The sequence below is a fragment of the Panthera tigris genome, chromosome B4 (assembly GCF_018350195.1).
Source record: "Panthera tigris isolate Pti1 chromosome B4, P.tigris_Pti1_mat1.1, whole genome shotgun sequence".
Classification (NCBI taxonomy): Eukaryota; Metazoa; Chordata; class Mammalia; order Carnivora; family Felidae; genus Panthera; species Panthera tigris.
The window spans coordinates 29164365-29181938 of record NC_056666.1 but is presented as its reverse complement, the minus strand read 5'-3'; the positions used below and the strand labels follow the sequence as shown (position 1 = coordinate 29181938).

The following is a 17574-nucleotide window of genomic DNA, read 5'->3' as shown; positions in this document are numbered from 1 at the left end:
TCAGGTTCTGTGCTGATAGTGTGGAGCCTGCTTGGGATTCTCTCTCTCCCTCTCTCTGGCCCTCCCCTGCTAACTCTCTCTGTCTCTCTCTCAAAACTAAATAAACTTAAAAAATTAATTAATTAGTTAATTAATTAATTCAATATGAGGTGCTGGGAGTTAGAGCTTCAACATAATTTTGGCGGGGGGAGCAATTCAACCCATAACAGTTAGTATATAGAAATACAATTGATTTTTATTTATGAATCTGGTGTAATGCAAAAGATGAATTCATTTGTTTCTTCAATCGTTTTTAGCAGATCCCTTAAGATTTTCTATACACAAGATCATGACATCTACAAAAAGAAGTAGTTTTACTTCTTCCTTCCCAATATGAACACCTTTCACTCCTTGTCTTCTCTAATTGCCCTGGATAGAACTTGTACTACAATGATGAATAGATATGGTGAGATGTCCTGTCTTGTTCCTGATCTTAGAATTTATTAAGTCCTTCACCATTAAGTATAGTGTTAGCTATGGGTTTTGGTAGTAGTTAGCCTAGATCAGATTAAGGAAGCACTCTTCTGTTCCTAGTTTGTGAAGTATTCCTATCATGAAATGCTTGGATTTTGTCAAATGCTTTTACTTTGTCTAGTAAGCTGATCATGTGATCTTTTTTCTCCTTCATTCAATCAGTATTGGGTATTACATTAATTGATATTTGCATTTAAAACCAACTTTACAAAAAAAAAAAAAAAACAACTTTACATTCCTGGGATAAATTCTACTTGCTTGTAGTATGTAATCCATTTTATATAATACTGGATTCAATTTGCTAGTGTTTTGCTGAGAATTTTGGCATTCATATTCACAACATATTGGTCTACAGTTTTCTTTTCTTGTGATAGTATTGTCTGTTACAATAATACTCTAGTAATTAGAATATAATAACATTCTTGTCTCACAAAATAAGTTAAGTGTTAACTCCTCTTCTACTTTTTAGAAAAGCTTGTGAAGGGATGGTATTAATTCTTCTTTAAATATTTGCTAGTATTCACCACTGAAGCCCTTTGGCTTGAGCATTTCTTGGTGGAAACTAAATTAAGTACTAATTAATTCTTTTCGATTGTTAAAGTTCCATTCAGATTTTCAAGTTCTTCTTGAATCAATTTAGTTTGTATCCTTCTAGAAATTTGTCCATATCATGTAAGTTATTTAATTTGTTGTCATACAGTTGTTTATAGTATTCTCATATAATCCTTTTATCATAGATTATTGGGCCATACTCCTACTAACAAAAATTGGAATTCTATTTTTTTTGCTATTGCCACAAGCATATGATAAGTTCCTTTTTACATATGTCTCCTTGAACATATTCCTTTATCTAAGATAGATTTAAAACTCTATTTTTTAAGTAAATTTTGCTAAATTGTCCTGGAAAATGGGCAATTCCTATTGTACTGATTTTTTAAAAGTATTCATTGTACTACATCTCCATCAAGATTTGTTATAGGAAAATGTTTACTTGTTGTTAAACCAATGGCAAAAAAAATACATCACTGCTGTTTTGCTTTGTATTTCATTAATCACAAGTCAGACTGAGTATCCCCTAAAACATTTATTGGCCACTTTGTTTTGTTTCTTCCTTAAATTATCTATAAGCTTTGCCTATTTTTTTAAGTTTATTTATTTTGAGAGAAAGAGAGAGACACCAGGAGTGGGGGAGGGGCAGAGACACAGGGAGAGAGAGAAAATCCCAAGCAAGTTCCACACCATCAACACAGAGTCCAATGTGGGGCTCTAACCCATGAAACCATGAGCAGAAACCAGAGTCCAAGGCTTAACCGACTGAGCCACCCCAGGTGCCCCTGCTTTGCCTATTTTTTAGGGTTTTTTGCCTTTTTTAAGAATTATATATTCCTATTATCACTCCACTCTATTGTACATGCACAAATATTTTCTCACAGTTCACTGCTTATCTTTTAACTTTGATTCCTTTGAATAAGATGTTTTTAATTTTGATAGAGTAAAATGCCTTACCTATATGTATGGTTTTGTTTTCTTACATTTAGGGCTGTAATCAACATTAGATTCAGTTTTTTGAAGGTGTGAAGAAAAAAGCTGTCATTATGTTTTGGCCAAATGGATACTTTTACCTTGCCAGTGCCCTGCCTGGACACTATGACTCCTCCTCCTTTGATATAACTACAACTACCTGTGATACATGTACGGGGCTACAGCTTGAAAAGCAAGACAGTCTACTACCCTTACTTCTGACCCCTATGTCTCATTAGAAAGAAAACCTCATGATGGATTTCTTAATGGGCCTATTTGCCTTCAGGACCACACATGATCCTGGCGATGGGCAATGTTCTCACCAATGTTGACATCCGCAACACTGGACACCAGCTCTCAGCACTCTGTTCACCAAAGAGGTATTATGCCTTCACAAACCGTCCTATTATCCAATCTCTAATTGGAATCCCAATTTTTCCCATAATTGAAGAAAGAACTTTTCAAGGTCCACTGGGTCTATGCTTGCTTTTCCACTTCCCAATATCCACAGACCAACACCTAGATAGTGAAGTGACCAGACCCTGTAGAATAAGTCTATTAGCTTCCCAAAATACCAGGATAATTGCCCTGTCATGCTAGTGTATAATTCACACACAATAATGAAATACACTCCTTTTTCCTATGTTATCCTATATTAACATGCTCATCACTGAGCATCTCAGTAGCCCCCGCCTCCGTTTTCTGGGAACTACCAGAATCAATATACCCCTCTGAATCAATATAATTTCTGAGAGAGGTCATAGGACCATAAGTCTTTAACTACAGTTGATTGGTCAGTTCAGAAATAGGAACCTGTCTCCAAGTTGCACCAATGGTTTTCTCACCTAGGACTTTTAGATTTGGAAAATCCAAATACTATCTTTCAGAGTGACTGAAAGACTAAACCTTAGGAATTGCCAGCAATCATGGATTCCCACCTATAGGCAAAAAATAAACAAAAAAGAAAATAGAAAGAAAGAAGAGATCTGCACTAGAAGAAAATGAAGCTCATGTAAAGAGGAAAAAACAGTATCTTCAAAGTGTTCAAGTTCTGGTTTATAACTGTTTCTGAGATTGAGCCATAGTGCTGTTGTGAGGTTCAGTAAGTCTTTTGCTCGGACTAATCTGAGTTGGGATTTTGTCCCAAGCACTCAGTCACATGGTAGAAGTTCAACAGAGAATGTTCTAAAAGTTTTAGTATAGTTTTAGCTTTAATGACCTCAGAAATATAAATGCTACAGACTTACAAAAAAATTAAACCTTTGAAAGTTTAATTATTTCCATTTCTTTAATATACTTAGTTTTGTGAACTTTGAACAATAAATTAATTTGTTGCAGTCCCTCTGAATATGGAAAATGCTGACCTAAACAAAAAACTTTAACTGAAAAAAAAGTTTAATTATTATTCAGAATTTTTAAATAAGTGTGAAAGAAACATATATAATCAAATTTCAAAATGTTTTTTGAACAATTGTATCATTATAGTTCTGAAGTTATTAAAGTTTAAAACTATGCTAAGACTTTTGCCACACCCTATATTTAACAGAATTTTCAAGGATGTGACTGTAACAAGTTGTTAAAGGAAGCATTTACAGAGATCCTAAGCTCCCAGTAATAGTAATAGGTGAGGCAGATGACCATTTGCACTTAAAAAAAGTTGGCAGCCAAGAAAGTGCACTAAAACCTTTCACTGATATAGACAATATAAAAGGGTTAGGAAAGAAGATTTAGAAAGGGTATTTCTCTGCAGGTAGCTATTGGGTGTCTTGAGCCATATCCAAACCCTCTTTGAGAGGAGAATATGCTTGCCCTGATCTCAAGCCTAGTGAGAGGCACTATAAGAAGAATGCTTAGAAAATTTGGTATGTATTATCTGTAATTATGGCAAAAGAAGGCAGTGACAGTCAAGTAAGACTTTTCCTATATACATTACCTTTATTTCCTCCCTTCCCAAATACATGGAGAACAGAAACTGTAATTAGTTAGTCAGAAAGGAGGTAATGAAAAAGAAAAGCTAATCATAACCCCCAGGAGGCACCAGCTGGGATACTGGGTGAGGGGAAAGGGAGAAAAGTCTTAACTTTGAATAAAAATTAAAATATTGACTGTAATACTTGACATAGAATTTTAATTTCCCAATTTGTACAGTGTTTCTAAATTAAATTTAAATTAATTATTAGTTAAAAGTGATCAAAAAAGTCGTGGTCCTACCTCAGTTTTTGTCCAGGAGCAGGAGGAAAATGAGCCCCAATTAGCAAATATAAATGAACCCAAAGTGTCCAAATAAAAATTTCTTTGTGATTTCATTCTACAAGACATGCTTTTTCAACATACCAATTTTGTAACTAATATAATCTTAGTCACCTGAAAGAACTATAGGTAATCCACAGTGACTATTTCTGGTTCCTCATATACGTGAAATCATGTAACTTTGCCTTCTTGTGACTGGGTTATTTTACTAAGTATAATGTCCTCAAGGTTCATTCATGTTGTACCATATGTCAGAATTTCTTTCTTTTTAAGACTAAAAAATATCCCATTGTATGTATATATCACATTTTATTTATCTATTTACCTGTTGGACACTTGGGTTGCTTCCACCCTTTACTATTGTAAATAATGCTACAGTAAACATGGGTGTATAAATATCTTTGAGACCCTGATTTCAATTTTGCAGGGCATATATCTAGAAATGAAATTACTGGATCATAGGGTAATTGTACTTTAATTTTTTTTTTTAGAAACTGACATACTGTTTTCTATTGTGGCTATACAATTTGAAATTCTACATGATTATAATTAAAAATTTTTAAATTATACATATCATAAAAATTTATATAAGAACACCAAACTTTTTTTAATAATCTTGTTTCCAATTTTTTAAAATAAATGTATACTCATTTTCATAATTAGGAAAAGGAGTTATTTTAAAAGCTTACCTCTCCAACATATGTGACTGTTTTTCAAACATTTTCAACATGACATTCAATCGGTTAGTCAGTGAACAAGCAGTTTCTATTGTGAAAAAAAGGGAAAACATGCAAAGGTATTACAAATGGCCGAATTTATACCTCTACGCTGATATAACTCACTGCTATATGTGTGAGAACTAGACAAACATGAAGACACAGCAAAGTCACATGTGTATCCAAAGAACAAAATGCTTACGATAAAAATAGTTTCCATTTTATTAAATACCCAATATGTCACTTTGCTACTTTACATTCTTTTAATCTTCAAAATAACCAAAAAAGAAGATATTCTTACCATTTTCAAATAAATAAATTGAGCCTCAGAGAGGTTAAAGCTATGATCAAAACTATGCATCTATTAAGTGACAAAATTGGATTGAGGTCAATGTGTGTGTGAACTCCTTATAACATTGCATAGAAGAGGACTCTAAGATTCTAAGAAAAAACTGCTTTGGATGATGCTGCTAAATCAATAAGGTCTATGGGAAGACCCTAACAAGCCTGTTAAGTTTTCCACCTGAATCAAATAACTCAAAAGTTTAACTAAAACGCTACTTAAAAAGAAACCAGCATAATGAGAATCCATATAATCAATGAACTCTCAGGGTAATAACACAAGATTCTTCAATCTTGTGACAAAAAGCATATGAGAGAGGACAGTCCCTTCATTAAGTTTGCTGCTAGATAAACCAAACATAAAATAAATATACACGGATAATGTTAAATAATATGGAAGCATTCCACAGTCCTAAGTATCAGTTATATTTATTTCTATTCCACACATCAAAATAGTGGTATAGAGAAATATAATAAATGTTTAGGAGCTGAGAAGAGAAAGGAGAAGGACAGAAATCAGCTGAGTCTTAAGGAAGGGACAGACCTTAATTAGTAGGAAGACAAGCAAACATCAGAAGTAAAGATAGGAAAAGTAGAAATGTGCAACATATATCATGGGAACCAACTAAGTCAAATATACAAAGAAAACAAGTAAATCAGAAACTGCTTTAGGAGGATCAATACTCCTTAAATATTCAAAGGGTATACTGAAAGAAGTTAACTTTTGAAGAATCAAATTTAGAATTTTTTCTAGGCAAGGGAGAATAACATAAAATGTTTCCATAAAATATTACACCATATCACCTTTTTTAACTTTATTTATTTGAGAGAGACAGCGTGCAAGCAGGGGAAGAGCAGAGAGAAAGGGAGAGAGAATCACAAGCAGGCTCCACACTGTCAGCACAGAGCTCGACACGGGACTGAAACCCATGAACTGTGAGATCATGACCTGAGCCAAAATCAAGAGTTGGATGCTCAACCGACTGAGCCACCCAGGTGCCCCTACCATATGACTTTTTAAGGTTAATTTGCTAATAGCATAGGGTGTGATGTAAAATTATGCCCTGGATATGGTAAAGGATTATAAAGAACACAAACTGTTATTTCCATCACACTTCACAAGAGGGAGAATAGGCCCTGCTATGGGCCAATATTCATCTGTTCAAATTCTAATCTCCAATATGATGAGACTTGGAGGTGGGGCCTCTGAGAGGTAATTAAATCAGTAGGCATATGAGATATAAGAGGCAACAGAGTCTGCTTACTTTCTCTACTTTTCCATCATTTGAGGATACAGCAAGAAAAGAGCCATCTGCAAACCAGGAAGAAGGCTTTCACCAGAACTCAACCATACTGGAACACTGATCTCAGACTTCTCAGCCTTCAGAATCGTGAGAAATAAATTTCTGTTGTTTATGCCACTCAATCTGTGGTATTTTGTTAGAGCAGTCCAAACTAAGACAGGCCCCCATCTGTGACTCTACTAATTTCTACCCAGGAATTTCTACCCAGTATCATAGAATCTACGGATGGTAATAGTATGTTTCCATTACCAGGTGGAATAGCTTGAGTAATCAACCAATTGTTATTCTTCAAGTTCTTATTATGAATAAGTTGAAAACCAAAAAAAAAAAAAAAATCAGGAAACCCATTTCTTTTATTTTTTAGATTTTTTTTATTGTTAATAATAATAATCTCTACACCCAACGTGGGGCTTAGACTCACAACCCCAAGATCAGGAGTTGCATGCTCTACTGACTGAGCCAGCCAGTCACTTCCATTTCTAAGTCTTACTGACATGTTCCAGTGAAGATCCTCTTCCTGAGAAGAGTACCCTGGTTAACAAGGTGGCCTGTGAGGTAAGCTTGAGGTAGTTAAAATGGTAACAGGTGATTTAGCTGCATATTGTGGAGGAAGGGGGACCCCTTTTATCTCTTTTATAAAAGCTGTTGTATCTTATTAATGAATTGATAAAAATTATTAATATTTAATGCATATCACTTATCAATGGATAGTTTTTTTCCTCTTTGGATGAGTTCTAAGAGATAGCATCTAGGATTCATGTACATAGATGGATTATAAAAATGGGGTAAAATATAAATTAAAATGCTTTTATCTTGTATCCCCTTAAATCTCAAGGAAAATGTCTCTAAGAGTTTATGTAAAGCTATTCTTTTTAAATGCTATTCTATTTTTTAAAGTTTTTAAAAATATTTATTTTTAAAAAAGTTTTTCTATTTAAAAGCCATTGTTATGAATGGACCATAATTCATTTAGCCAGTCCTAAAAATGCATGTTGTTTCCATGTTTATGTTTATACAAATATGCTAACAGGAGTTACTCCCTATAGAAACAGAAATATAGGAATTACCTATATGAACATCTATGGGAGAATTATAAATTAATACATAACCATAAAATAGAATGCTATAGTGCTGGTAGGAAAGCAAACTGGTGCAGCCACTGTAGAAAACAGTATAGAGCTTCCTCAAAAAGTTAAAAATAGATCTACCCTATGACCTAGCAATTGCACTACTATGTATTTATCCAAAGGATACAAAAATTCTGATTTAAGGGGCACATGCACCCCAATGTTTATAGCAGCACTATTGGCAATAGATAAAGTATGGAAAGAACCTAAATGTCCATCAACTGATGAATGGATAAAGAAATTGTGGTTTATATACACAATGGAGTACTGCTTGGCCATGAGAAGAATGAAATATGGCCTTTTGTAGCAACGTGGATGGAACTGGAGACTGTTATGCTAAGTGAAATAAGTCATACAGAGAAAGACAGATACCATATGTTTTCACTCCTATGTGGATCCTGAGAAACTTAACAGAAGACCATGGGGGAGGGGAAGGAAAAAAAAAGAGAGGTTAGAGAGGGAGGGAACCAAAACATAAGAGACTCTTAAAAACTGAGAACAAACTGAGGGTTGATGGGGGGTGGGAGGGAGGGGGGGTGGGTGATGGGTATTGAGGAGGGCACCTGTTGGGATGAGCACTGGGTGTTGTATGGAAATCAATTTGACAATAAATTTCATATTTAAAAAAAAGAAATTAATCCCCTTAGTATTATTTTATATTTTATAATCATGCTTACTGAATCATACATAAAAATATATTTACATTTTAATGAATAATTACAAAGCAAGCATCCACCAAACCACCACTCAAGATCAACAACTGGATACCTGGGATTGCCAATATCCTAGAAGCTCTTTATGTGTCCCTCCCTATTCACAACCCTTTCCTTCAACTTACTATCCTGTTTTTTTTTTTTTCTCATCTTTATATCTTTTCTATATTTTTTAATATCCTTAACCAACATATTTTCCCAGATTTTAATTTATAACAAATGAAAGCACTCCCTGTGTTTATGACTTGCTTCTTTCAATCAATATCACATTTCAAAAGTTAATGGTATTCTGAGTAGCTATTTTAAAATTTTTCATTATGGTAAGATTTTCCACTCCACAAATAAACCACAATTTGTTTATCCACCCTACTCTACAAATATTTAGGATCTTCAATTTGGGGGCTGTTACAAAAAAAAAAAAAACTTGGTATGAAAATTCTTTCACGTGTATCAAATGGCAGAGTAGGAGACCCAGCTTCCATGCTTCCACAAAGATCAACCATTAAAAAGTTTTCCACGAATGAAAACAACTCAGGGAGAGTTCCAGAGTCCACTTAAAAAACTTTAGCCACACACTGAAACAAAAAAACTTGAGAAAAATTAACTGCTTTAAAATGAGAGGAATAAAAGCTTCTTTTTGCCTACATCATCCTATCCCCCAAGCCATCATTACTTAGCACCAAACTGGGATTTCCCAGATAGAAAGAATTCCCCCGGCATGTAAAAAGAGAGTTGGGTTAGCATTTCCTCCACTCCATAAAGGATCTGCTTAGGTTTCACCCCACCCAGAGACAGATAAAGCTGGGACATATAAATACAGCTAGGAACAGGGAAAAAGAGCAGGTCCTACCAATATAAGCACACAGATGTGAGTGACTGTAGTTCCGTGACCTGCTCCACAGATGACCACAGCAGCTTTCATGACTGAAGAAACCAATGGCCAGCACAGCCACTGAGAACACCCCGCAAATTTCACTGGATTTTGTCCCACAGGTATTTGCAATGGCTAATGTCTCCCCCCAGTCCCCACCACACACACCTACTACCACCACCACTGGAGCCCAAGAACCACACAAGCAGCAAACCTAAGACTGTGTGGCTATGGGAGTGCAAAATACCAGCCTAGATCCCCGTGGCCAACATCCACCACCATACGCTCATTCAGGGATAGCCCCTCCATTCGTACATCTGCATGCTTCCAACTCAACCCATCACCAGCCTCTACTGCCATGCACATGCCCAGAGGGAGACTATGCAGTCATAGAAGAGCACTGCCAATAGCCAAATCTTCGCAGCTGTTTGCAGGCCTCTGTAGAGGAGGCTCTGTCTTCTGTCACTGTCCTGCACCACTGCATTCACCTGTAGCTATTTATCTATTTATCCACAGACCCCTAGCCAACTATTTATCCACAGACCCCTAGCCTATTACCAGCCTCCACTGCTGTATGGCTATAAAAAACCCAGAAGCCATAGTAGTGCACACAGACAGTCAGGTTCCCCAAGCTATCTGTGTGCCCACAACTGGCTTAGCCCTGGATGTCTTCCCTGGCCCCCACTGCTACCTGTTTTTACAACTGGCCACTGCCACTACACACACACCTGCTGAGGCCCTTGGCCAAGACTGTGTATACCACCAGCTCTGGCCAAATCACTGATTGCTCTGGTTCCTTGCAGTTGACCCTAGAAACAATGCTAAGGACCTCAAGAGCCTCTGAAGTCTCTGCAGACCCCTGTAATATTTGCCAAAGACCATGAAATTGTTGATGCTGTGGGCTGAAATGGCTTGAGCTGGCAAATCGCAATACTTGAGACCTGGTTCTGCCACATGCCCCCTCATTTGCCCCACACCATTAGACATGGGTCATGACACTCTTCAGCATCCCCCCACCTGCAGTTGAAGATCTTTCCTTACTGAACTCAGTCCATGAAGTCTAAAACAGCTAACTTCTTCTTCAAATGTGTAGACAACTGTGCAAGAATACAGGAACCACAAAGAATCAGGAAAACATGACTCCACCAAAGGAATATAGTAAATCCCCAGTAATTGGCCCCAAATAAATAAAGATATAGGACTTGACCAACAAAGAACTCAAAATAATTTTTCTGAAGATGCTCATAGAGCTACAAGAGAACACATATAAGCAATTTCATGATATAGATAAAATAATACAAGAGAAAAATGAGACAGTCAACAAACATATAAGTCATTTAAAAAATAGAAATTTTGGAGTTGAAAAATATCATGAAATAAATAAACAAGAAAAAGTGGGACTACATCAAACTAAAAAGTTCCTGCACAGCAAAGGAAAACATCAACAAAATGAAAAGGCATGCTATAGAAAGGGAAAAATGTTTGCAAACCATATATCTGGTAAGAAGTTAATATCCAAAATATGTTTTTTTAATCCAATAAAAAATGGACAGAATACCTGGATGGACATTTTTCCAAAGGCATACAAATGGTAACAGGTACTTGAAAATGTGCTCAACAACATTAATGTAATGTAAATCATCAGGGAAATGTAAATCAAAACAACAGTAAGATATCATCTCACACCTGTCAGAATGTCTATTATCTAAAAGACAAGAGGTAACAGTTGTTGGTGAGGTGTGCAGAAAAAGAACACTGTGTACTGTTGGTGGGAATGTGAACTGGCATAGCCACAATGGAAGACAGTATGGAGGTCCCTCAAAAAATTAAAAATAGAACTACTGTATGATCTAGCCATCCTACTTCTAGGTATATATCCAAATAAAATGAAATCACTGTCTCAAAGAGACATCTGCTCTCCCACACCCACTGCAGTATTATTTACAATAGCCAACACATGGAAACAATCTAGAAGTCCATAGACAGATGAATGAATGAAGAAAATGTGAGGGGTGTGTGTGTGTGTGTACATACACATATACATTCAATGGAAGATTATTCAGCCATAAAAAGGGAAATTATGCCCTTTGTGACAACACAGATGGACCCTGAGGACATTATGCTAACTGAAATAATTCAGAAAGAGAAAAACAAATACTATATGATCTCTCTTACATGTGGAATATAAAACATTGAAAAAGAAACAGAATAGAATGGTGGTTTCCAGGAGCTGTGGCATGGGGGAAATGGGGAGATGTTGGTCAAAGGGTACACACTTTCAGTTATAATATGAATAAGTTCTGAGAATCAAATATACAACATGCTGACAGGAGTTAATACTGTATTGTATACTTGAAAGCTGCAATGAGAGTAGAGTTTTAATGTTCTCACCAAAACAACATCAACAACAAAATGGTAATTATAAGAGATACAGGATAAATAAACTACCCATATTGCAGTAAGCATTTTGCAATATATGTGTATCAAATCATTTTGATTACCTTAAACTTATACAATGTTATATGCAATTATATATCAATAAGGCTATGAAAAAAGAGTCTAAGGGTATGCACATCTGCAACTTAATTAAAGAAAAGCTACTTTGGGGCGCCTGGGTGGCTCAGTCGGTTAAGCGTCCGACTTCGCTCAGGTCACGATCTCGCGGTATGTGAGCCCGCATTGGGCTCTGTGCTGACGGCTCAGAGCCTGGACCCTGTTTCGGATTCTGTGTCTCCCTCTCTCTCTGACCCTCCCCCGTTCATGCTCTGTCTCTCTCTGTCTCAAAAATAAATAAATGTTAAAAAAAAAAAAAGCTACTTTTCAAAGTTATGTGTATGAAGAGTTCCTGTTGGTATATACCCTTGTTAACACATGACATTGTTACACTTTTTAATTTTTGACAATTTGAGAGGTATGAAACAGTTTCCCATGGTGGTTAGTTTGCAATTCCTTGATTATTCGGTCTTAGATATCTGGATCTATTATTTGGTTAAATTCCTACTTATCCAAAAGATAATTGTCATTTTTTTCTGGATTTATAACAATTCCTTATGTCTTCTGTATGCTAATCATTTAACAGTTTCAGGTAATCAAAATCTCTTTTTCCACTACGATTTATTTCAAATTTTCCTGATGGTATCTCTTGACAAACAGAAATTTTTAATTTTAACATAGTCAATTTTATCAAATTTATCCCTTATGACTGGTACTTTTATGTCTAGTATTAAAAGCCATTCTCTTACCACACAGTAATGAGGATATTCTTGTAAATAATCCAAGAAAATATGTAAACTTTTGCCTTTCATATGTAGGTGTTTAATGACATGGAGTTAATTTTCGAATATGCTATGAGGGAGTGCTCCAACTTTATTTTCCCCATATACATATCAATTATCATAATACCACTTATTGAAAATCCCATGTTTTCTCAACTTATCTGTAATGCCACCTTTGTTACATATCACATACCTAAATGCATTATGTCTGATTTGGGGCTTCAATGCTATTCAGTTGGCTTACTTGTCTTTCTTTCCCTATCTTAACTATTACAGATATATAATAAGTCTTCCAACTTGGAAAAATATTTTTCTAATTTCATTTTCACTAGTATCCAAAAAAATGAAGCTCCTACAGATAAATTTAATGAAACACTACAAGAACTTTTCTCTAAAAACTATAAAACATTGCAAAAAACCAAGACCTAAAAATGGAAATATAAACTATTTTCATGTAATGTAAATATTGAGTTAAAAAACCAAACGTTCAATTTTGAATTTGGTTTTGTTTATGTTGTGAGAAAGTGGTCCAGTTTCATTCTTTGTGTGTTGCTGTCCAGTTTTCCCAACACCACTTGTTGAAGAGAATTTTTTTTCCATTGGATATTCTTTCTTGCTTTGTTGAAGATCAGTTGTCCATATAGTTGTGGACTCATTTCTGGGTTTTCTATTCTGTTCCACTGACCTAGTTTTGTGCCAGTACCATACTGCCTTGATCACTATAGCTTTCTAATATAACTTGAAGCCTAGAATTGTGATGCCTCCAGCTTTGCTTTTCTTTTTCAAGATTAGCTATTCAAGCTCTTTTGTGGTTCCATACAAATATATTCATCTGTTAAGTTTCTTAAATTCCACATATAAGTGAAATCATATGGTATCCATCTTTCTCTGACTTATTTCCCTTAGCATAATACCCACCAGTTCCATCGACGTTGTTGAAAATGGCAAGATTTCATTCTTTTTCATCACTGAGTAGTATTCCATTGTGTATATATACCACATCTTCTTAATCCATTCATCAGTTGATAAACATTTGGGCTCTTTCCATACTTTGGCTATTGTTGACAGAGCTGCTATAAACATTGGGGTGCACGTGCCCCTATGAATCAGCACTCCTATATCCTTTGGATAAATTCCTAGTAGTGCAATTGCTGGGTCATAAGGTAGTTAGTTCTATTTTTAATTTTTTGAGTAACCTCTACTCTGTTTTCCAGAGCAGCTGCACCAGTTTGCATTCCCACCAACAGTGCAAGAGCGTTCTCCTTTCTCCACATCCTTGCCAACACCTGTTTCTTGAATTTTTTATTTTAGCCACTCTGACTGGTGTGAGGACAGAACTAGAGTATATTATGCTAAGTGAAATAAGTCAGGCAGAGAGAGACAATTTTTATGATTTCATATTTGGAATTTAATACAACAGATGAACACAGGGAAAAGGAAGGAAAAACAAGACAAAAACAGAGGGAGGAAAACCATAGGAGACTCTTAAATACAGAGAACAAACTGAGGGTTTTTGGAGAGGAGATGGGTGGGGAACAGGCTAAACAAGTAATGGGTATAAAGGAGGGCACTTGTTGGTATGAGCACTGGGTGTTATACGTAAGTGATGAAACACTGGGTTCTACTCCTGAAACCAACACTACACTGTATGTTAACTTGAATTTATTTTTTTTAATATGAAATTTATTATCAAATTGGTTTCCATATAACACCCAGTGCTCATCCCAGCAGGTGCCCTCCTCAATGCTCATCACCCACTTTCCCCTCCCTCCCACCCCCCATCAACCCTCAGTTTATTCTGTTTTTAAGAGTCTCTTATGGTTTGGCTCCCTCCCTCTCTAACTTTTTTTCCCCTTCCCCTCCCCCATGGTCTTCTGTTAAGTTTCTCAGGACCCACATAAGAGTGAAATTAACTTGAATTTAAATAAATTAATTTTAGGGGTGCCTGGGTGGATCAGTCAGTTCAGTGTCCAACTTGAGCTCTGGTCATGATCTTGCAGTTTCATGAGTTTGAGCCCTGCTTTGGGCTCTGCACTGATAGTGTGGAGCCTGCTTGGGATTCTCTCTCTCTCCCTCTCTCTCTGCCCCTCCACTAGTCACACTGTCTCTGTATCTCTCAAAATAAATAAATAAACTTTAATAAATAAATGTTTAAAATTAGTAAAAGATCTGAACAAATGCCTCACCAAAGATGGCAAAAAAAAGTATGAAAAAAATCTCAACATCAGATATTACAAATTAGAGCAATGAGACACCACTAAAAACTTTTAGAATGGCTAAAATCCAAAATTCTGATAACACCAAATGTTGACAAAGATATAGGGCAATAGGAATTCTTATTCTCATTGCTGGTGGGGATACAAAATGATACAGTCCCTTTGCAAGATGGTTTACCAGTTTCTTAAAAAACTAAACATACATTTACTATATGATCCAGCAATTGCACTCCTTGGTATTCACCCCAATGAGATGAAAAACATGTACACACACACACACAAAATAATCTTTTAGCAGCTTTTCTTTAATTGCAAAAACTTAGAAGCAACCAAGTTGTCCTTCAGTAGATGAATGGATTAAACAAACTATGGTACATCCATATAATGGATTATTATTCATTAATAAAAATAAATCAACTATAAAACCACAAAAATCATTAAGAAGGAAATTTAAATGCATACTGCTAAGTAAAAGAAAGACTGTATGAGTCCAAATATATGACATACTTAGAAGGGCAATACTACAGAGACATCAAAAAGATTAATGATTGCCAAGGACTCAGGTAGATGGAGGGAGAAATAGATAGGTAGAACATGTGATGCAAGGCAGTGAAACCTGTCTGTATGATATTGTAATGGTGAATACATGACATTATACATTTGTCAAAACCTATAGAACTCTATAGCACAAAGAGTGAACCCAATGTAAGCTTGGAATTTAATTAATAATATTGTATTAGGGGCGCCTGAGTGGCTCAGTCGGTTAGGCGGCCGACTTCGGCTCAGGTCATGATCTCATGGTCCGTGAGTTCGAGCCCTGCGTCAGGCTCTGTGCTGACGGCTCAGAGCCTGGAGCCTGTTTCGGATTCTGTGTCTCCCTCTCTCTGACCCTCCCCTGTTCATGCTCTGTCTCTCCCTGTCTCAAAAATAAATAAAAATGTTAAAAAAAATTAAAAAAAATAATAATATTGTATTAATATTGTATTGTATTGTATTGTATTGTATTGTATTGTATTGGTTCATCAATTTTAACAAATGTAGCACACTAATGAAAAATGTTAATAAAACTGTGCAGAGAGTAGGCAGCAGAGAATGGGTATATGGGAACTCTGTACTTTCTGCTCAAGTTTTCCATAAACCTAAAACTGCTATAAAGAAATAAATTTCATTAATTATGAAATGAAGCAATATCAAAGTTAAATAGTATAAACACAGAGTGGAATACAAAGATAACTTTTGCCTTGTTGATTAGGCTATGATATCAAATTTAGAGAATGGGAAGAGAATAAAGTTTGGCCAGAGAATATGAAAAGGGTACACTTAGCAGAAAAAGAGAGCATATATAAGTAAAACTGAATAATACTGAGAGAAAGCATATTTATACTAAAGGAGCCCAGGGACTGAGGCAGCTGTCATGGAAAAAGATAGCTCATAGATACACAGAACATGTATGTGTGTTGAACATGTATATATGTATGTTGAATGGGGGGTGGAGGTGGAATGGGAAAACTGGGTGAAAGAGGTCAAAAGGTACAAACTTCCAGTTATGAAATAAGTAAGTTATGGGATGTAATGTACAGATGGTGTCTATAGTTAGTAATACTGTATTGCATATTTGAAAGTTGCTAAGAGAGTAGATCTTGAAAGTTCTCATCACAAGAACAAAAAATTCTTGTAATCTAACTAGATTTATTGTGATGATCATCTTGCAAATTATACAAATATCACACACTTGAAGCTAATGTAATGTATGTCAATTATACCTCAATTAAATAAATGAATGAAGAGACAGAGACAGACAAAAGGAGAACATTTTTAAGTAATCAGTAACACTTCTATTATATTTAATTCTTTTGGTTTTGTGGTTAGAGGATGTGTTCCAATCAGCCTATATGTGGGCATAGAGACTTCTGTTTTTGTCCATGAAGGAGCACCAGGGACTAGAATTATTCTTGGGGGAAAATATGTAAAACAGCAATATTCAGACATTGGAAAACAAGCAGAAGGAAAAGAAAGGAACAGAGCCCTTTGATAACCCCATCTTATTTCCTGAAGTTTCCAGGCCACAGCATAAGGAAGGGGGACCCAGAGTCTACTGCTCTCCTGGGGTTCAGAGACAAAGTTTAGATTTTTGGAAGCCCAAAGCAGCTAGAATTCACAGGACACAGTATTAGAGACAGCTGCACAGATTCAGAAAGACAGCCCTAGAGATGTGCAGAGAGTTTTCCTGGATGTAAAAAGAAACTTTCACTACCCACTCCAAAGCTCTAGATAGCTTTCTACTCATGTAGTCAGTCAGGACTTTTGGATCAAAGGTCTCTACAGAATTTGGGAGCACTGTAGAATCAAGCTGTAGAATTAATCACTGTTGAATTAAAGCCTTTGGTTTAAATACGGCAACACTAGGGTTTAAAGCCGAAGTGGAAAGAGAACAGGATTCCTGTCAACCTTTTCTACGCAAGTTTTATTTTCTAACTTATAATATAAATTGTACTCTACAGCATATATTACATCATTGTTTCAAAATTCTTTCTAGTATCTTGACATAAGCAAGGTAATTTCTCCTTTCTGTTGAAAAGTAGTCAGAAGTTCAACAGAGCAGTTCTAGCAGCTCTTTATATTCATGAAGCAATTGGTACTCAGCTGTTATCAAAGAATTAGTGCATATGAGATGATCTATAATTCACAGAAACAAAATCTACAAATGACCTTTTAAGTTTATTGCT

General features: G+C 35.7%; 1 protein-coding gene across 3 annotated transcripts in view; it reads right to left on the bottom strand.

The window, feature by feature from the left end:
* The window catches only part of LOC102966878 (coiled-coil domain-containing protein 7), a 134512-nt gene that overhangs the window by 59248 nt on the left and 57690 nt on the right, over positions 1-17574 (bottom strand). For all 3 annotated transcript variants that reach the window (XM_042991358.1, XM_042991356.1, XM_042991357.1), the window contains one exon: positions 4974-5049. In XM_042991358.1, coding sequence (XP_042847292.1) covers positions 4974-5049 — 76 coding nt within the window. The remainder of the gene's footprint in view (positions 1-4973; positions 5050-17574) is intronic.